General features: G+C 42.4%; 3 protein-coding genes across 3 annotated transcripts; 1 reads left to right on the forward strand and 2 right to left on the reverse strand.

Annotated features, from left to right (window-relative positions):
* The first annotated feature begins 1047 nt into the window (after positions 1–1047).
* dzank1 (double zinc ribbon and ankyrin repeat domains 1) lies at positions 1048–13837 on the forward strand. The gene is made up of 19 exons (XM_053491678.1): positions 1048–1191; positions 2168–2321; positions 2957–3114; positions 3211–3311; positions 4328–4410; positions 5051–5168; positions 5327–5440; positions 5533–5625; positions 5796–5918; positions 7206–7370; positions 7458–7650; positions 7815–7918; positions 8714–8797; positions 8953–9061; positions 10619–10698; positions 11161–11244; positions 11762–11889; positions 12290–12364; positions 13487–13837. Exons 1-19 carry the CDS (start codon positions 1083–1085, stop codon positions 13644–13646), a joined length of 2235 nt encoding a protein of 744 aa, XP_053347653.1. The 5' UTR covers positions 1048–1082; the 3' UTR covers positions 13647–13837.
* A 217-nt stretch (positions 13838–14054) lies between these two features.
* kat14 (lysine acetyltransferase 14) lies at positions 14055–19203 on the reverse strand. The gene is made up of 10 exons (XM_053491677.1): positions 18945–19203; positions 18679–18800; positions 17150–17271; positions 16701–16882; positions 16228–16605; positions 15646–16151; positions 15428–15561; positions 14965–15140; positions 14620–14810; positions 14055–14396 (listed from the first exon to the last, which is right to left on the reverse strand). The coding sequence occupies exons 1-10, from the start codon at positions 19201–19203 to the stop codon at positions 14223–14225; spliced, it is 2244 nt and encodes a 747-aa protein (XP_053347652.1). The 3' UTR covers positions 14055–14222.
* Positions 19079–21006, reverse strand: LOC128518555 (protein PET117 homolog, mitochondrial). The gene is made up of 3 exons (XM_053491715.1): positions 20847–21006; positions 19356–19523; positions 19079–19211 (listed from the first exon to the last, which is right to left on the reverse strand). The coding sequence occupies exons 1-2, from the start codon at positions 20940–20942 to the stop codon at positions 19371–19373; spliced, it is 249 nt and encodes an 82-aa protein (XP_053347690.1). The 5' UTR covers positions 20943–21006; the 3' UTR covers positions 19079–19211; positions 19356–19370.
* Positions 21007–21675: the final 669 nt, after the last annotated feature.

Below are 21675 nucleotides of genomic sequence, written 5' to 3' on the forward strand. Positions count from 1 at the left end.
TGCGTAATGCATACTTTAAAAATCAGCAACCAGGCCAATATGTTAAGCAGGACCAAGGTGAAGCTCGTGCAATGACTCAAAACTTCATTCATTCATTCATTCATTCACATAATCAATAGTCACCCAAGCTGGGATAACTGCTGCTGTAAACACTTGCATTCAGCTTGTAGTTATCTTCCATGCAGTTTAACATCTATAGAACCCATTACAGAATTATTTTAAAAATTGTAAGATATTTAGGAGGTGGTGTAAATATTTTCGAGACACAGTCACAGGGAGCACCAACCTTCATAAGTCAGTGTGCCAAAAGGCATCGTCCTGTGTACATCGGGAGCTGTGCAACAAGAGCTATTCTGATCTCCTGCGTTACCACGTCTGTTATTTCATCAAGGACAACAAGTTAGAACAAACAGCGAACGTGAAATTCTGCAAATCTGCTACAGAGACGTTTGACATAATTCAGCAAATTTACAGTGATGCTGCAATGAGTCGTTCAAGGTGTTTTGGAACACGCACTTCAAGAGTGGAAGACCATCACTAAAAGACAACGAGAGATCAGGAAGAATCTCAATGAGCTCAACCCTTATAAATGTCAAAACCATTTGACAACTCGTGTGATGATGATGATGATGATGATCTGAGAACAATCCACAAATTGTTGCCATTGTCTTTGTGTCTTACGGAACAGTCCTCACGTTTGATTTAAACATGTTGCTGCCAAGTTCAAACAACAGTCTTTACAGAGGAAGGGCCCATCATCTCCACGATCAAAAAAGTGGAAGCAGGTTTGCAGCTCAACCTAGTGCTTGCTCATCGTCTTTATCGACATTCATCATGAATTTGTCCCGAGGCTAGACCGTCAATAGTGAATTCTACTGCCAGGCTTTAAGGCGTCTGAGGGAGGAGAATGTATGGCGAAAAAACAGAGCTTTTAAACAGAGCTAATTTCGAAACTTTTTATACCACCTCATATTTACTTCTGAAGTTTTGTTGAGATAATAAAACAGTCGACCTCTACATTTCAATCCTAGGTGATAAATCCGGGATTTTCCTCTGGACATCCGTAATCCAAAAGCTTCAGGATGACTGCAGGTTCCATCGTGGCTCCATTCATAATTCCTATTCGGATTCCAACCCCTGGAAAAGCCAAGCATGAGATAGACACCAACACACCCATTGAGCTTAAGTCAGGTGGGTTTACACTCGCTGTTTCAGCTTCACTCCTGATTTGTGCAATAACAGTTCCAATAATATGTTCATCATCATGTTGATTTCTCATTTCTGTTACAACACTGCCAAATCCTTCTTGGTTTTGATTGGAAGGAGTGAGGGAGATGATGGAGGAGGGGAAAGTCATGAGAATTAATACTTTTGTAAAAGTAAAGATTATAATACTCAAGTAAAAGTGGAAGTATCTTCCTCTGTGGTTTTCACTTCCCAATATTTGATTTTACTTGGTAAAATTGAGATTTTTAAAATCATTTATTAATAAAAATAAAATAATTTAAATTTTCATATACATAACTAATGCTACATAGAATTGCGCTAATGAATGTTTTTGAAGAAGTGACCAATACGCGTGGTAAAAATATTACTCAAGGAAAAGTAGAAGTCCTCCATTTCTAATTCAACCTGACCAAAACTACTAAAAATACATCTTCAAACCTACTTAAATAAATAACTAAAGTTGTATTAGTTCAAAGTGGCCTTTGGCATAATGAAATCTCTCTCTGTACATGTTGTTTTTGTCCGCAACCATCTTTGCCTCTGCTTTCAAACACCTGCTTAATTTCTAAGCATATAACTGAGGGAACACAAAATAGCTAGCAGGTGGCACATTCCCACTTTAAATACTAAGCACCACTGTGGTTATGTATCATAACTCCACATAGAAATGTAGTGAAGTAGAAAGTACAGATATTTGCAGTAGGATGTAGTTGAAGAAAAGTAAAGCATGTCCTCTAATAAAACTACTCGAGTAAAGTACAGATACTTGACGAATGTACTTTGTTATATGTTGTTAGTTTTCTTCCACCTCTGCTTATTCCACTCTGTACATACTCCAAAGGCAGGAGACTATTAGAAATGGCCTCAGTAACAGGGTGTAAGATATAATAAGCTAACATCGACAAGTTCGAAACTCATCTGTGGTCTTTTTGTTTATCAGACACCCCTGATGTGAGTATTTTCTACACTCTGGACGGCACTAAACCGGAGGTGCCACGAAGGCCAAGGCTTGGACAAAGCAGCACAATGAGATACACCGTGCCCATTCGCTTACCCAGCGGCAAAGTGCACGTCAGGGCCATGGCAGTGACCAGGTACTGTATTAAAAACATTGAGAAAACACTGACTTAGTGTTAAACTTCTTCCTTCAGAGACAAAAGTGAATAAAGGTTTATGTAAGAGTTATGCCTGACCTTTACTGAAATTCAGAAAATCTGATAAAGCTTGAATGAATAATAAACATGCATGTCCCTTACCTGTTGAATGAAATGGAAATAGTCCTGTCTGGGGCTTAAAGTGGCAATTCGTAATATTCAAAACACAAGTGTTTAAAGAGTCGCACTAAATATATAATTATGTAGATGCCTGATATCTTTTATTTTCTGTATGCATTTTTTTGACATTTCTGAAAATTGTAATGGCATAGTTTTGGTTTTCTTTTTTTCCCTAAAAAAGTTAATGATTAAAGGACCATTAATAGTTGTTTAAAATCCTTTCAAAGATGCCTTATAGCTTTCAAAAGGTGACTGCACTTTTCTATTTTGTCATATACAAGGGTCCGTATATGATTATGTAATTTCAAAGATGTCTGATCCTAAAAAGCAAAAAAATAAAAAATAAAAATCACTAAAAGCTTCTTTAAATGTACTTTGGTCTCTTCTGATTTGGAAGCCCGTTGTTTAGTTGGTGAGCATCTAAAGGATGGTTTTGCTTTGCTCCCTTACCGCAGTGATGGAAGACAGAGTGCCGTTGTTACAAAGGTCTTCGTCGTGGATTTCGTGCCCTCCGAGCTAGAAGAAGCATTAGAGGAGACTCAAGAGTACTCTACACAGAGTTTGGAGCAAACTGACACTTTACCAGTTTTTCCAACTGAAAAGCAAATCCCAGGTTTATCTGAATACAGTCATTTTTCATACAGTTTTTTTTTTTTAAGAGAAGGAATGTGTACCAATACTTCTTTATGCATTTTGTTTGGTGTGTTAGACATTTCTGAAAACGGTACACGACGAACACGGAAAGTCCCTCGTTTTCTGTCCCAGCGCTTACAAAGTGCACCTGTAGCCCCGCCCGCAAAACTCCAACAGGTAAGAATTAATAAGGAACTCTCATTTAAAGTACATGCAGTTAGGGAAACATTAGTACTGTACATGCAGTTAGAAACCCTCAAATGTTCCACTTGAATGACAGGATCTTTTCCTGCATTCAAAAGTTTTTGCTAGAGCACACCAAATTGTAGAAAGTTCTTTGTCACTCGACATCAAATTCTCCTACAAATGTTCTACACATGAAATCATAAGACATAAATCACTTATAGTGTACTTTTGACTTATGCTCATAACTGTGCCAAAAATGCTGAGTTCAAAAAACTTTCAGGATTAATCTACAAAGTTCCTACAACACTTTACAATTTGCTGTGAATTGTCAAGACTTGTTAAGAACTGCTACTACTTCTCTTGAACTCCCTACAATTGGTCAAGACTTGAAAATTTCACATGATCTGTCTCAGCATACATAGAAAAAATAAGAAGTCACCAAATAGTTTAGGACTGAACCTCAAGTCACTTCATCCTTGATATTAAAGCGCGCTACAAGACGGGTGAAAATAAAATGTTCTACCAACTTGCATGTCAAATTGGAAATACAGCCACACAGACTGGATACCTAGAGCTGTGAGCGTGAGGTTGCACATTACAGTATGTTCGGAGTGGGAGTGTAGCAGTTCTTGGCAGAACCCTCTCAAATCTTGAGTTGGAACATTTGTGGAGGTTTTGTAGTTAAATCGTAACAAATCTTAGAAATTATACCTATTTTTGGAAGCTACACTCTATTACGCGAAAGCACAAACCATTTATAAAGACCTAAAAAACTTAAATTTAGAGCAAAATTTCTCCCACACGACGAACTTGATGAACTTCCTCAAGAAGGCCCTTCTCATGATCACACTGGTTCAGGATCAAATCTGGGAATGTGCAAAACCCACCTACACTAGTTTCATCCCACTTCAGGGGGAAGTTTACAGGTCAGAGACCTTTGTGGTTTTGTGTTTGCTGATTAATTAGTTACCAGGATGCTGCGGTTGTTTTTTGCTTTTCCTTTTCAGAATTCGAGTGAGGAGGGCAGTCTGCTCAAAAACCTAAACAGCACGCAGATATCCCGCCTCCAGAGAGAAACAGACTTTCTCAGGTGAGAGAAAGAAAGAGTGACAAGGTCAAAGTGATGATGAAGGTTCGGGGTACATAAAAGGAGCATTACGAAGCAACATTAAAAAAGACATCTATTTTGTTATTATTATTATTATTATTATTATTATTATTATATAAAGCCTTCTAAAACTCGCTCCATTAAAAACAATTGGGATTCTAGAGTGGAGGCAAAGTGAAGCAGCAAAAAAAAAAAAAAAAAAACTATTTTTTTCTCTTTTAATTTTGCACAAGGCTGACACAAAAAAGAATGAATGCTGTCGGACTAATGGTCCCTGAGATACCCAGCCAAAAATCAGCAGAGTTACTTTCCTATTTAAGGCTATAGAAGAGGATCAAGATTCTCAGTTAGTCAGGTTTGCAGCAAGTGCCGCTGCTAAGACATCCGGGCCAAACTACGCCCGGTTCACTTACACATGCGTACAAACACGCACAGAAGAGGTAAATAGTCATATCCCAGGACGCCTATGGCCTAGAAAGAAGCTAGAATGACCTAGAATTCTCACTTACTCAACTGTGTATACTTAAATTCACTTGGGGAGTGAGACAAATCTGTTCTTCTCTTAGGTTTTTTTGTATCACTTTTTTGTATAATTTGTTGGTCCGGTCCTCTGATCATGCAGGTGCTTTAAATGTTTGAGCCATCGGCCCTCGGACCCCTTCGCAAGATTCTGCCTAAACTGTGGTGCCCCAGTGCCTCCAATCCCAGGACAGAGGCTGCCCCCTACTGAGGGGGGTCAGGTAGAATCTTGCTCAACTGTACATGTGTCCAAGACACCAATCATTTTTGTTCCTGTTCGCAAAGACATGCTAATGAACATCACAGTGACTGGTGTTTTTTTCGTCTATAGGTAAAGAGTAATGGTGCATATAGTATAAATGTGTGTGTATTCTTCCAGATGATCCTTTGTGTCCAGTGTAAGAGCCTGGTGCCGGCGAACACGTCCTCGTGCGTGGTGTGTGAGGCTCCGATTTCCCCACAGCTTCAACCGCAGGCCAGCCTGAGGCTGAAGGTATTTCAAAAATGTTCTAGCAATGTTAGAGCAGCTCTAAATGCTGATGTCCTGTTTGCATCTGTTAACAATCCCTCTTTCCTTTTGTATAGGACAAACTGATCTGTCCGTCATGTGGAACAGGAAATCCCGCTCACCTCACTTACTGTGTGACATGTGAGACCAAATTGTCTCATGCCGATAGTGTAAGTGCCTGTCAGGTTTTATCATATATATATATGTGTGTGTGTGTGTGTGTATGTATAAAAAAAAATATATATATATATATATATATATATATATATATATATATAAATAAAAGATGTAAATGAGGAAGTCATTCCAATGCAGATCGTCTGTGTCATCCGTGTTTTAGCCTGTGCTGAGCGGACAGCGTGCTCCTCCTTTACCGTCCTCAGAAGGGAAGATGGTCCCATGCTCGAAATGCAACAGAGTGAACCACTCAGACGCTCGATTCTGCGACTGGTGTGGTGCCAAGGTGAGAAAACAAAATGCAAGACTGCAAAAGTGTTTTATTTCTTTCATACACAAAACAACAGGTGCTATAAGGTACTCTGGTATTCTTGCACAGTCCAAAAACATGCAGTGTAGGCTGAATGGCACTTCCTGATTACTCGTAATGTCTGATTGGGTGTGTGAGTATGTGGGGATTGTGCCAGGATGTGTCCTGTTCTGTGCCCTGAGTCAGACTCCGGGCCCCACGTGACCCTACACAAGGATCACCGGCATAGCCGCGGATGAATAGATGGATTGATTGATGGAAAAAGCTATCAAAATTCCTTGTATGCATTTATAGTTGCTTTCAAAGTTATTAAATGTTCTTGTTATCACATCCGTTATAGCTGTAAACAGGAAGAAACAAGAAAGCGCAAAGTGCTGTTACGAAGACTTGGAATTGACTTCATTTGATGAAGATTGTGTGTTATAAAGCACCATGTGAACAATTACAAAGAATTTTCACTCTATTAATTAGAGATAGGAAAAAATATGTATTTGATGATGTATTGTGTTCATGATTCTTTTGTATACCAATTCATCTATTTCCACTGACTAAAAATCTTGTATTTATTTATTATTGTTTAAATTTGTTTGCGGCAAAGTGGCTTAGTGGTTAGCACTGTCGTCTTGCACTTCCAGGGTCCAGGTTCGATTCCCTCTTCAGGTCTGTGTGCATGGAGTTTGCATGTTCTCCCTGTACTTGGTGGGTTTCCTCCCACGATCCAAAGACTTAGATTAGGCATATTAGTTTCCGTTCCCAAATTGCCCATAGTGTGTAAATGAGCATCTATGTACGGCCACGTGCACTGAGTCTTCTGGGATATGCTCTAGGCCCCCCGCGACCCTGTATACAGGATAAAGTGGTATAGACGGTGAGCGTGTGCGTGCATTTGAGGTGGTAAAATGTTGCATTTCCTCCATAATCCTACAGGTGGTGCACTCTAAACTATTCACTTTATGGCAGGCAGCACATCATCCTTTGTGGGAGGATCAAATTATTTGCTTAATTTGTTTAGAATCATGACAAAATCTGAAAAAATCAATAATACTAAATCCAAATATTTATAAAATCCTGAAACTTACAAAATACCTATACAAATCTAATTTTGTGATAGTGTGGTCCCTTGTGATTCCCGTCCCGACAGTTAATAAAACTGGAAACACACATCTATACACTATACACTATACATGTTCTCGAGTAAGTCTTTACTAAAGTAAAGTTGAAAATAATGGGATCGATATCATCTTGTTTTTTTTTTCTATCCAGCCTGGACACAAGGCCAAGTACCTGACCTGTTCTCAGTGTGGTGCTAGCAATCATCCGTATGCAAACTTCTGTGGAAGCTGTGGTGTGTTTCTGGAAGGTCCACCGCGAGCGTCCACCTCCAGTACGCGACTGAGTGCACGAGACAGCACGCTGGAACCTGAGCAGGTATAACACAAAGAACTGATTCAATGAAATTCTACATGATAATGGAGGAAATTGGGGCATGATCTCTCTCTCTCTCTCTCTCTCTAGAGTTCATCTACATGTCAGGCTCCTGCAGCAGGTGTGACAGGGTGTGTGGATGCCCAGACCCAGACCACTGGCCTCTTCTACCCCAGCAGTGCTGAGCTGCAAAAGCGGAGCCAGCAAAGAGAGGCGGAGCTTAGCAGACAGGGGCAGATGAGTGACAGGAAGCCTTTGCTCACGGCTATCAGTCCTGGACGAGGTATAACTGTGTGTTAAGAATCGTTGACACATAGAAAGATTTATTGCCCCAACCCCATTGATCCTACCCTAATATCTGTTTTACAGTTTTTTATATGATGTACAGTAAGTGTACATGTACACTTATGCATGTACACTTATGTCTAATGCATTGTGTGTGTGTAGGTTTCTGGAGAAAGCAGCTGGATCACATCTGTGCCCACTTGCGCAGTTACACGCAAAACAACAGCGAGTTCAGAGCTCTGATTGGAGAACCGCGGATGGGCAGGGTGAGCACCAAGCGCAACGCTGCATATACAATCTGGGTTAGATTGTAACCCTTTCTCAGAGCTTTCTTTTCTCAGGGTTTTCTCAGCAAAATATATACAGTAAGTCCCCGACTTACAAACGAGTTCTGTTCGTAAATTGGATTCGTTCGTAAGTCCGACAAAGTGAGTCTAATACACATTTGACACAAATATACAGCACAATGTAAATCATACAGGGTTGGTGTTTGGTTCCACATTATACTCAAATCACAAGGGGATCCCAGTGACGCAGCGGGGGTCAGCTGACCTTGTTTAAAGGAAGACGTCCGGGGGAGAACTACATGGTGTTTACTGCTTGCTTGAACAAACGCTATTTTATCTCCGAGCTGTATTGGACTGTGAACTCTGTTTCGTTGAAGATACATACAATATACTGGACTTTGAACATTTTATATTTCACTTACACAGTAAAATTATTGTATATAATATATTCGTATCCACAAATGTCGATAGAGCCGCGGTCCGTTTATATCTGCAGAAATTCGTAAGTCGGGGAATTACTGTACAAACCTGAAGAATTTACACATCAAAGCATGAACCAGTGTACCCAGTTTGACTTTTTTCTTACACCAGCATGTCGTGAAGCGAAATTTTAAATCAAAGTAATTTGCGCTGATAATTTATTTTTTATTTGTAGTTACATTTAATGCTGCAGAATGTCCATCCTTTTGTCCGGGTTATAAAATTGTACTTGATCCAGTATGTGTTTACTTTTTATATCATTTACGGACATTTATGTGCATACGGGTTTTCCAGCTGATCTCCGCAGTGATCGAAGAAGACAGCTATGAAGTCAGCCTGCGCGTTAACTTCATCTTGGCGTCTCCAGACAGACCCGGGGTAACTACACACTGTGGTTCTCTGTATGTGCCTTTAGTTATACCGACAAAAAAAAAAAAGATGTATAACATTGTCCTTGCATATTGTAAGCAAAAGTTAGTGTCACCAAGGATTTCAAAATGTTCCACATGCTGTGTGTGTGTGTGTGTGTTTAGGCATCCCCATCAGCAGACTTGAACAGATCATTGAATGAGAAACTCAACCTCAGCGACGTTACTGAGGGGAGGACCAAACTAACAACCAGCCAGACCAGCCTAAACGCATGTACGTTCATTACCTGTTATACATATGAACTGTTTGTTGAGTATATAACCTAACGTCACACTAGTTGTTAGTTTTTCAGGTACTTCAAGGGGTTGCCACAGCAGACCATCTGATCCGCACACGACTTGGTACAGGGATTTCTTTTGTTTGTTTTTTTACGCCAGATGGCTTAAATGGCACTCCCATTATATCCAGGCTTGGGACCGACATTGCCTACAGTGCCTGGGGTTCATTTAATTCACTTACTTACCTTCTATACCGCTTCATCCTGTATTCAGGGTCATGGGGACCTGGAGCCCATCCCAACAGGCTTAGGGCACGAGGCAGGGTACACCCTGGACATGGTGCCAATCCATTGCAGGGCACACACACTCACACAACCATTCACACACTATGGGCAATTTGGGAATGCCAATTAGCCTAACCTGCATGTCTTTGGACTGTGGGAGGAAACCGGAGTACCTGGAGGAAACCCACCAAGCACAAGGAGAACATGCCAACTCCATGCAAACAGAAACGGAAATCGAGCCTGGCCGGGAATCGAACCCGGACCCTGGAGGTGCAAGGCGACAGCGCTAACCACCACACCACCAGAATTAACCTCTGTAAGAAAATGACAATCTGTAAAAACAAAATAATAGCTCTCTTAGACTCTTCAAATAAATAATTAAATATTGTTCTAAATATGCAATCCAAAAAATAATTTTTGCAATGTCAGAGTCAGGAAATGCCTTTTTAAGCAAAGTACTGGTGCAATCCATGGACCTGTAACTGTTGTAATGTTTCACTGTATGAAAAGCCAATGCACCTTCTGCTGCATTTACATCATCCTCTGATTTTCCTGGTCTGACAAAAAACTCAGATGAACCCTCACCGCGCACAGCTTTTTTATGTTTCTCGGTGTCCATGTGGGCTTTCAGATCTCTAGCACCTTTATTGGATACCAAGACACATTTACCGGCTTTGCACACGGTGCACTCCGCCTCCCACTTGTCCCGACCGGGACGGTATGTGGGAAATTTTCTTTGCAGTTTATCTGTGTCTCTGCGTTTGCGCACGCGGCGCAGACCTGCCCACAAGCAGCCTCCTGGTAATTATGTCGTGCAAAGAAGTAGTACCCTACTATTGTGTGCAAAACGCCAGTCAATTTACGTACACGCGTAATGGTCCTATGAAAAACTGGAAATTTTTTCGTAAATTTATAAAACCTGCCAGGACGCCCCGGACAGGACGTAAAAAGTGGACATGTCCAGACAAAAGAGGACTCTTGGTCACCCTAGGGTTTCCTCCAGGTACTCTGGTTTCCTTCCACAGTCCAAAGAAATGCAGATTAGGCTAACTGGCATCTAAAATTGGCCGTAGTGGGTGTGGGTGTGTGTGTGTGCGCCCTGTGATGGATTGGCAGCCTGTATATAATACACTTAAAGCGTGAACTGACCAAAATAGCTAAGGCTAGCTAGCACTGACCACTTTACACGAAAATGAATTCTGGCGAACTTTGTAGAAGCATACAGAAAATGTTTAGCTAATTTTATACTAATGTGTTTGTGTGAGCAGTGAGTGAGACCACAACATCTGGACTGAGTGCTAGGAACCGGAAGAAGAGCTCCACTTTAGCCACAGCTGAGCGACAGCCTGTAAGTATCTCTCTCTCTCTCTTTCACATTAACTCTTACACTTGCATCAAAACCCTTCAGTTGTCACCAAAAGTATGAAGACAACAAATGCCATGTATCCTAGTCGCACTGTGCACAAATCATGTGGTGAATAATGAGTTCTAGTCTATCTGGCTGAAGAGTTGGGATAATGAACTAGAAAATTAACTATGTGACATTTATGACATTTGGAAGATATTCCTAACCAGAGCGATTTATATATTTTCATCTCATTATACATCTGAGCAGTTAAGGGTTAATGGCCTTGTTTAAGAGCCCCACAGTGGCAACTTGGTGGTGGAATGTTGTGAAGAAGAAGACTTCATACAAATTTTTGCATAAAATTATCTTGATTGTCATTATTTACAAAATTTGAGAATGTTATTAAAACATCGGATTTCACGTTTGTCCCGAAACAAAATACATCGATATTGTTTTCCACAGGACTTCAAAGACAGCCTGTTGCTGAGGGAGGTGGGGCCGGAGGGGCGGGGCCGAATCGCAGTGGTGGAGCAGCTCTTGGATGAGGCAAGAATCCTAATCGCACCACTCTGAACCCACAGCAAATTCTAACACGGCAAACACATTGGTTCTTCTTCTTCTTTATTGTTTAACGGCGGTTACATTATTGCCAACTCATTCTTCCTCATCTTCCCAGCCTCTTAAAGCCGATTTTCCAGTCCAGCCTTTAAAAATAAAAATAGCATCTTCTCTGATCTTGTCTTATTCCACCCACTCTTTCCTCTCGACACGTTTCCTCGCTCTACGTCTTTAGTTGGAGTTCTGTAAGTTACATTCTCTTCTCAGCTTCCCCTATCCTTTAAAGCCGTCTTTCCAGTCCAGTCTTCCTCAGTGACTCCCTACATAATAATACTACAAAACTCTTAACACTGCCTTCCACTCTCCCTAGTCCTTGGAGCGGTATATCCATCCTCTACATCCATCCTCATCGGTTCTCTTTACAGCTCCTTTAATCTTTTATTATCTTTGTTTAATGATTAAAGCATATGATTGTTAGCGTGTTATGAATAATGTTTATCTTCAGGGTGCCAACCCATCATGCCTGGACAGCGGCGAGCGCCCACCTTTGGTTGCTGCTGTGCTAAATGGACACCATGATGTCATTCCTATGCTGGTGCAGAAAGGGGCAGATGTCGACCAGCTTTCAGGGCCGTGAGTATCTGATCCTGTTGCTTAGCTCCATGATAAGGATATCGATGATGATGATGATGATGATGATAGAATTGAGAGAGAATGCTATCCTTAGTAACTGCCTGGTCAGGGTCACGGACATGGAAATTGCAAATTGAATAATAATAATAAACAGTAATTTTTACATTTGTAAGCCACAGATATAGCTATCTAGAGCACTAAACATAAAGACACACCTGATAACTGTTACACTCCTGGTGTTGACATTAATTTGTAGCACAAGATGTGTTTTTAGTTTGCCAGTAATTATCTAAAAAAAAGGATTCTTTTTAGTAAGCATGAGAAAATTCCCATTATGTTATTTATCACACACAGGCCTACTAATGAAATATTAAGTAATTTTATAAATATGGCTGTGCAGGTTGAATAACAGCGCCCTGCACGAGGCTGCAGCTTTGGGGACTGAGGGGTTAAGAAGTGCGGAGATCCTTCTCGGGTGAGAATTAAGAATTACCATACTATATTGTCATACTTTTCTGTTTGAAAATAACATGTGATGTCATTAATCAGGGGAAGCTTTATACGAAGGGTGTTCAAGTCGAAATGTTACTGGTCAATAAAAACCACAAGCACAATACGATGATGAGACGCTTGGTCGAAGCCCGCTGCAGGTGTCCCATGAACATTAAGCAAGTAGAATAGTGATGGGTCGTTTACAAACGATACGAATCTTTAACGTGACACAGAAGAACGAGTATCTCGGAGAGTGATTCGTTTATGTTCTACTGGGCGCGCATGCGCAAATCATCACGAAACCTCCGTAGGTTATGTACATGAAACAGAATTGAACGATTCATTCTCAATGACTCCTCTACTGCAAGTCGTTCGTTCTTTTGTCACGTGACTCCCATAGACGCTATGCAGTGCAGTAGATTTAAAAGAACGAACGACATGTGATGTCGAACGATCATTTTTTTTTATGCAGTGCAATAGATTTAAAAGAACGAACGACTCTGACTGGAAGATATAAGAGGTGAGCTACGCATTCTGTTTATTATATGTACTTAGATGCATTGTAATATTTTCATTACTGAAACAATTACCAAAATTTGTGTATGTAGCTGTATTAGGAGTTTTTTGACGAGATTCAAAGAACTGAGTCACTAACATGATTCAAACTTCCCATCACTAGAGTGGAACACATGATCTTTAAAAATCATGGCATGCTGCTGCCCACTTGCAGAAAAGATGCCTCTGTCTGTGGGAACTCGGCTGGTTATTGCCACGTCCCCCGTACAGTCCTGAGGTCGCTGCAGGACATTTCCATGTTTGTTCATTAAAAGAGTTCCTGTGAGGGCATCGAGTTAGACTTGAAGATCATGGCTCTGGTGTACTGAGAAAACTTTGTACCTTGATGGTATCCAAGCACTACTGAAACACCGGGATAAGTCCATTAGTGTAGCAGGGGATTATATAGAGAAATAAAGGGAAACCTTTTTTCTAACCGTGGTGTTATAGTTGGGCAAAAAGTCCCACTTTGACTTGACTAAATAACGGTCACCTATTCAAGTGAGAGATGGTGAGAGACGCTAAATCTTTTCTCCTTTTGTGCTTCCAGATGCAACGCAAGTTTAAGAATACTGAACAACGTCGGTCAGACGCCGTACAACATGGCTGAGGCTTCAGGCTGCAGCTCGATGCTTTCACTACTAGCGGCTCACACGGGTAAAGGCGGGATCAACACCCGGAGCTCCTCTGGACTCGACACGTTCTCTTAAACAGAAAGGTGTTTCTCAGAGCACATGGAAAGCCTGAACTGCTCGATTTGTAACTGGAGAAGATATCACTGCTGTTTCAACTTAAAGAGATCAGATATGGCCTGCGTGCCATCAGTTTATCTGTTTTTAGTTTCCTATTTCAAACAAATTGCATTTGAATTATTGTTTCCAGTAAATACAAATGATATCAAGGCTGAGAAATGCTTTCATTTTTTGCCAAAACATGCTCAAATTTTTTCTCCTTCGATTAAAAGTGACAATCAAATGTCAATCAAAGCAAGAATGATGGATCTGTAGGTGTTTTTGTTCGTGAATCTACACTCCTGGAAGTCCCGCCACAAATAAGTAAACTAGTGAAACACATCATTGTATGCTGACCTGATGGTAGGAAGAGATCCGAGTCTGTGATGGTAGAATTACCTGCCGTCATCAGCAGGCATTTATTTTTTTTTGCATAACAAAAATAAAAATATATAACCATGGGGGGAAAAATAATTATAATAATTCAGGCTGGGACTACCTTTAAACACACAAATACACTTAAACGATGAATTGTTTAATTTTTTTACACGCTGTTCAGCGCCTCAGCCGCAGAAAGAAGGCGTGCCGGCACTCTTTACTGTCCACCGGATAATATTTATCGTAGAAGTCCAAGATGTATTCCTCAGCCTTAAAGCCGAACTTCTGGTACAGCAGCATGGCCGGGTTGCTGGCGGAAACATGAAGGGTGACGTCTTTGCCCATGCATGTCTGCAAAGAGAGGAGACGGATTTCAGAGGTGTTATGTAACTTATCATGGATTCGTTATGTAAGCGTTCTGTTGATCGTGATTGTGCTTTAGTAACACCGCCAGATCTTTCGTGATTTTTCGTTTTTTAAGTCGATTTATTTAAAAGAAAATAGAAAGAAGAAAAAAAAAGGATAAAAGCACTGGATGATATAACCAAAAACACATCACAATTTTTCCTCTTACTTGAATCAGATGGTAAATCATGAAGGTGGCGATCCCGGCTCTCCTCCACTCAGGATGCACCAGCAGGAAGGAGATGTAGGCTTCGTTGTATTTGACATCCGGCACCATGAAGCCGAAGCCGATCACCACTTTCTTATAGAGCACGACCACGCTGAAGTCTGGGTACTGCAGGCACTCGGACAGGTCCACGCCTTCACACGCAAACGCAAGCAAGAACTTTAACATCACGTTCAGAGTTACGTTATCGAATACAAATTCATGGAGCCTTTAACACACAATGTTCACTGCTGAGAGATGGTATACCAAAATGAAATGAGATAAATAAAAAACAAACAGATGGCTTACCGGGCCAAAACATATCATGACACATGGAGTTGACAGACGGGATGTGGTTTGGTCGGACGTAGCAGTAGTCTATGGGTGATTCAGGCTCTGGAACCCAGGACGGGTCGTCCCGGTGCGGATACGCGCGGATCTCGGCCAACAGTCTCATCTTCAGCGGCCTCGTCTCGTAGTCTCTCCTGCATCCATCCACCCGCCCCCACACACATACACGTTTAACACCTCTATACTTACTAAATCCTATAACTGAGAACACTTGCATAACCGTCTATACAGTACACCCACTTAGTGCGGTTATTTCAGTGGGAAGACACTTATTTGCTAAAAATGTGTTTTTAACAACCTCGCACTTTGGACAAGCACTCGGTTCGAAAACACGAACCTGAAAGACGATTTCTAATTCTGAAATCTAATTTAATTCCTGATTTCATTAGTGAGGTGATGCGTTTATAGAAGGTTTCTGTACCTTATATAGGGTTTAAGCGTTCTAGACGTGTAAGGGCTCTTAATTTCTTGCTCCATGCAGGAATCCGAGCCCATGAGTCTGTGCCAGAACGAGACATTGGAGTAACAGAAACCTTTCCTGTTCGATGACGTGACCTGTGAAACGCAACAGGGAAACAAATTACCTGTGTGGAACTCAAATCAAAGCTCGTGTTATAGCTACTCAAGGCTGCGCCTTACCTGAAAGCGGTCCAGTATGCGCAGGTCCTGGCTGTTGGTTCTGTACTTAGCCGCCTCGCTGACCGTGGATACCTGCGCTCCGTAAACACCCCCGACCAAGCTGAGGGCGGCATTGACGGCCTGGTCGGCGTCCAGCAGGGGGAGCCCGCGCTCGCGCTTCGCCTGGCGTATGATAAGTTTGCGGCGGAGCCGGTTGGCCTGCGGAGTCACGGCCAGCGCTTGGGGACACGCCTCCAGCTTGCGCAGCAGCATGCGCTCCTCGTACAGGCTGAGGGGTGCGTAGCGCGGTGTGGGCGCAGGGCCAATTTCACCTTTGTCTTTCCTTCGCTCGCTTTTCTCCTTTCTGGCTTCGTCCCTTCCGTCCTCTGCTTCGTCCTCGCTCTCGGGCTCTTGCTTGATGAGCTCCTGCTTTTTGCGCGCGAAGACCGTACCTACGGCACCCCTGGGCGTGGGCGCGTACTCCATCCCGGGGTCGATCGCGCTGTCTCCATCCAGCTCTTCATCGTCTAGGAGTGAAGTAAAATGTTAATAATGCTGATTTTACAAAAAAAAAAAAAAAAAAGAAACATTGTTTATACCTACCATGAAAGAGCGCCTGAGGGGGCATGGCATCTGGTACGAGGTCCGCCTCCGAGAGCAGGCTGGGCGTGGCCGAGTGCGAGGCAGGAGTACCAGGGGCGGAGAAATCAGGCGAGGGTGATGGTGACGGCGACGTCCGGTCTGAGGAGCTCAGCGAGGCGAAGTCCACCACCTCGCCCCTCTCCAGTGCGAAGGAGCGCCCGGGCGGCCTGAGCGGCACGGACGAGGCAGCCTCTCTCTGAGCGCGCCTGATTTCCTTGGCCTCCTGCGTGCGTGAACGCTTCTCCTTCAGCCGCATGGCGCTCTCCACCGCGCTGCGGGCTCCGCGCTTTCGCAGCCCCTCCACTGTAATGGTGGGGTCTGGTGGGGGCTTCGATGTGGCTGGAATTGGGGAAACAAATTAATGAAGGGGAAAAAAAAATACGAATGTTGGACGGACTAATAATAATAAAAGGTGTGACTGAAGGAAGTTCTACCTTTGGCCTTGAGGGATGAACTGGAGGTCTTGTCTCCCTCTGGTCTGAGGATCGGAGGTCGGTTCTGGACCAGCTTCCACCAGCCGGGCTCACCAAACTCCTGCGCTCCTGAACGGAAGAACGTTGGGCTGCCTACGGACAAACAGCCCGCCACCGTGCTCCACCACGTCGACGTCTTCTTCCTGAAGGACCACACACAGGCTTGATTTGAAGTGTCTGAGGTCTGTACACGCGACGGCGCGCTGCTTTGGGCTGTTTTCAGGGGCAAATGTTTAACTTAATGCATAAACACTAAACGGAAACCCCACCGCAGTGTAAAGTCTGCACCAGTGCTGGGTCATGTGATCATGGTGAAAGAGTTACATAGCAACATGTGGAACTGATTAACTACCAACCAATCATCTTTAAAAGTATACCCTCTTTACGTGTGCGTGATCTCTCTCACCGACCTGCTGCCAAGCAGAAACGTCCAGTGTCGACTGATGAAAGCGCAGATATCCTCCTTCCAGCGGAAGTACCCTTGCCGACCCGTACCCTCCAAAGATAGGTTATACATGGCGAGCATCACCACCTATTCACACACACACACATGCAGGGGAAGCTTAGACAGGTGACAAGATGTTACGATATTATTTTCTTTACTTCCACATAATGGCATCCTATATATTAAGCACAATTATATCTTTTTTATAATAAAGCATCCTGGCTGTCTTATAACCCTAAGAACATTGGATGGATTTATTTTTTTAAATATATGCCTTTTTCGGTGTGTGTGTTGCCAGAGGGAGGCGATATATCGGTGTGTGTGTGTTGCCAGAGGAAGGCCACTGGCATCAAACTGTGTTTGGGTTTTTAGATCTCATGTAAAACCAAAGTTAATCGCTACCGGAATATGGGAATGGCGTCGCGTATGTGAAAAAAATCACAACAATGCTCGGTATTATTATTTTTTTAATAGTCACAAAAAAAGAAAAAAAAATCATAATAATGACAGTCAAAAAAATTATAATGTGATCGTATGGTATTTCTTTGCATATGTAAACAAGGAAGTGGTGTGTAGACCAGAGAAGCTATTGCGCAATCATACTACATCACGAATACCGTGGAAAAACCCAGAGCTAGACAGCATGTTTGAACAAGATCTTACCTTCTTTGTAAAATATCATCATCATTCTTTTATTTAATCTTCTTTTAATTATTTTTTATTTGGAAACAACTATAAAAACATGTGCTGTTTTCTTGCCTGTGTGACACGAGCATCATACATCCATGCGGCATAGTGGATACTGAAAAAAACACTGGTATTTTTTACTTCTTTATTTCAGTGTGAATAAGGTTTAATCTGTATGTGTGGGTGTGTGTTTGTTGGAGAACAATTTGTTAAAAAAATAAATACTTTTTTTTTTTTTTATTAAAATGTTCGCCTGGACAATATTATGAGAATTTTTATTTGATATTGTTCATATTCAAATTAATTATCAGTAAATAAGTCTGGGTGCATGCATGTGTGTGTGTTTGACAATTTGCCTAAAAAATCTGATCCTGAATTAAATTTTGAAAACTCTAAGTATTTTTATTTTATTTTATTTTATCCCCCTTTTTCCGAATTTTCAGATTTTCTTCCCTAATTTAGTAGTGTCCAATTCGACCCTGTCACTAGGGGGCTCCCACATAAGCTTCTACTGCCAATCTGTCGGGAGGGCCGCAGACCGATCCACGTGGCGTCACCGACCATCTTTTCGAACTGCACGCTCACGTAACACACTCGGAGGAACAGCGCTATCCACTCCCTCCGTCTGCGCAAGCTCACAGACGCCCCTTATTGGCTTGGCCATTAATGTGGAAGCACTGAGTACCTCTCATCCCTCCCCTCTGAGAGAGCTTGGCCAATCAGCTCTCTCTAGGCCTCCGGCTGTGAGAGGTTACAGCATCACCCGGGGATTGAACCAGCGATCTCCATAGAATAAACATAAAGTACCTGCTGCCAGGTGAGGCGCATCCTTTCGAAGCTCTCCTTGCCGTCGTCGGAACAGTCCGAGCAGATGAACTTGAAGAAGTTGTCACCTTTCAGGTAGCTGGGCTGCTCGCCATGAAGCTGGGCTGCACCAAGTAAAACAGAAAACTCATGACTAACAGTTTTTTGTAGTGTTTTAATTTTCAGAATTCATTAAAAAAAATCTATATCTATATATATATTTTTTTTAAGGGTCACATGACCGATCGCCCTGTCCGAGGCTTCCTCACCAGCAGGGATCCACTTGCGGCACTTCTCGCAGTAGAAGGCCAGGTCCTCGGTCCAGGTGCCCTCGGTGTCCTCGCCCGGGTCGCTAGTGAGTGAGTCTCCGCTCTGGTCGTGTGAGAGATCGACGGATGCCTGGTCCTCCGATTCCACGATGAGCAGAGTCTCGCCCTCCACCTCGCCCTCCTCCAGGCCGTCAGAGGCTGACATGCACATCGCCTCTTCGTCCTGTCCCATCATGCCACGCTTCTCCAGCCCCTCCATTATTGATCCTGTGGAGAGACAAGCAAATCAGGATAATCAAGAAGAGCGAATCAAATAACGCTGACGACATCAAACGTGTGTGTTGCGATTCATATTTCATAAGCGGCGCGCAATCGGTGCAACAGCTTTCCTGTTTGGTTTGGAAACTTTACGTTTAAACCACCTGCTCAGAGTGAACCCTGCCGGCTCCCGGCTGCCTCGGCAGCTTCCTGGTGTGCCACGAGCTCTCTGGTCAGGTGTATCTGCTCCTCGAGCGCTCGCTGGTTGTCAAGCTTCCTCTGCACACGCTCCAGGTCTCGCACCACTCCCTCTCGCAGCCTCTGTCGGAAAAATAAAGACATCTATAAGAATAAAAAAAAATTTTGTCTGTACTTTGGTCAGAACTCACTCTTTCAATGATTCCTATACATTTCATATATTGGAGGATCAGAAACCAGTCTGTCTGTCCAGACAGCATCACTCAAAACTGTCTGGACAGAATTTAATAAAACTTTGCCAGTCCTTTGGTACTTGTTTAAAAGTTAACCTGCACCATAAGTGGAATCAAAATGTTGATGTTATAAACAGTTATGCGCCGGATTTAATAATCTACTTTAAAATAAACCACGACTAATAAGATGCTCGCTCAATGCAATCAAACACCTGCAACAATAGATATTAATTAGAAAAGATAAAGTGAATATTTTTACTAGGATTAGTTCATTATTTCACTTCGGCTGAAATAACAGCGCTGAAATGACAAGTGAATTTTAACACGCTGGAGTCGTTTTTAGACAAAACTTCACCTTTATCCAATCTACTTTGTCAATTTCTCATCTGTGATTCATTAATTTACTGAACAGCGAGTGCATTTTGTCTAATGACAAAAAAAAGTGTAAACAAAGCGTAAGATACTCAACCAGACGGTTCTGCCGTACAGAAAGACAGACGCACATGTACGTGTGCTTCAACCTGCAATAATAATAATAATAATAATAATAATAATATTTACATTACATTTAGGCATTTGGCAGACGCTCTTATCCAGAGCGACTTACATTTTTATCTCATTATACATCTGAGCAGTTGAGGGTTAAGGGCCTTGCTCAAGGGCCCAACAGTGGCAACTTGGTGGTTGTGGGGTTTAAACCTGGGATCTTCCGAACCGTAGTCCAATGCCTTAACCACTGAGCTACCCCTGGCCCCCTAATATCACTGATAGCATTTAATCTGATCAGCTTTAACCTTTCAACTACTTCTACAAACTAACAGCGCGTACCAACACTGATATTAAAATAAATCCAGACTGATCTCAGAGCTGCTCTGATGTACACTAACCCATTAGTTGAGTGTTAAACCCACAGCTCATGTCTCTACCTGGCTCTATAGGTGATACCTGGGGGCGTGGCTTGTACACACCACGTGACCTGTGTGTGACCCCCTTGTTTTAACGGTTAAATAACCACCAACACGGTGTAAAGTGTATACATACACTGCGGGTTATATCAGTTTATCGCACCCGAGAGTCGTTACTGTTTTAAATCTTGTAAAATGCACATTTTAGACTAGAGCTGCGCGTGCCCTTCTCCTTTATGTTAGCTACTTAGCTATAAACATGAACACAGTTGCCCGCTAGCCGGCTCTGCTAACCCCTGTGCCGGTACCTGTCTTTCCCAGTTCTGCTTTATGTGCACTCCCGCCACAGTGCCCACAGTCAGCGCCACGGACACCCCGAGCACCACTTTAGAGGCTGTAGACATCGCTAAAGGACATTACGGAGCAGGACAGCGCCTGACTTCTTCTTCTTCTGCTGCTGCTGATAACCCTGCTGCGTCTTCTTCTTCTGAAAGTGTTGGTTGGTTTGGCAAACAGAGTAAAGGTGCTTTACCGCCACCTCCTGGAATGGAGGAGAGAATGATCAGGATTTCCTATAGTACTGTATCAATGAAGTAAATTTTATTATTTTATTAGCACATTTTATTTGTCACATACACAGTATAATATGAAGTGACTTTTACAAATAAAGAAATATAGAAAAATGTAGACTTATTTATTACATTATGTGCAAATAATACAATAAAATGAATTGTGCAGCCTCTATTCGTCACATATGTTACCGCAAAGTGAAATTCTTTATTCTTCGCATACCCCAGCTTCTTGTTAGTTGTAGGCTGTGGTCAATATTATACCCTGGTGCAGAAAGTGTTAAGGGCCTTGCTCAAGTGCCCAACAGCAGCAAACCTGGTGGCGCTGGGGCTCGAACTGCCAACCTTCCCATCAGTAACTTAGAGTCTTAACACACTGAGCCAACATATGTACATACAGATTGGCCCAAAAAATGTGTACACACTTTAACAGTTGTTATCTATGCCCTTTTTTCCCTATACATGCTTCCTCTGGGCAACATAATCTGTAAACATGGTTTTCATTGTTTTGCTGACGACACACAGTTATATGCCTTAGCTAAACCAGATGATAAAAACCAGCTTACTA

The sequence above is a fragment of the Clarias gariepinus genome, chromosome 3, assembly GCF_024256425.1.
Source record: "Clarias gariepinus isolate MV-2021 ecotype Netherlands chromosome 3, CGAR_prim_01v2, whole genome shotgun sequence".
NCBI classification, from domain to species: domain Eukaryota; kingdom Metazoa; phylum Chordata; class Actinopteri; order Siluriformes; family Clariidae; genus Clarias; species Clarias gariepinus.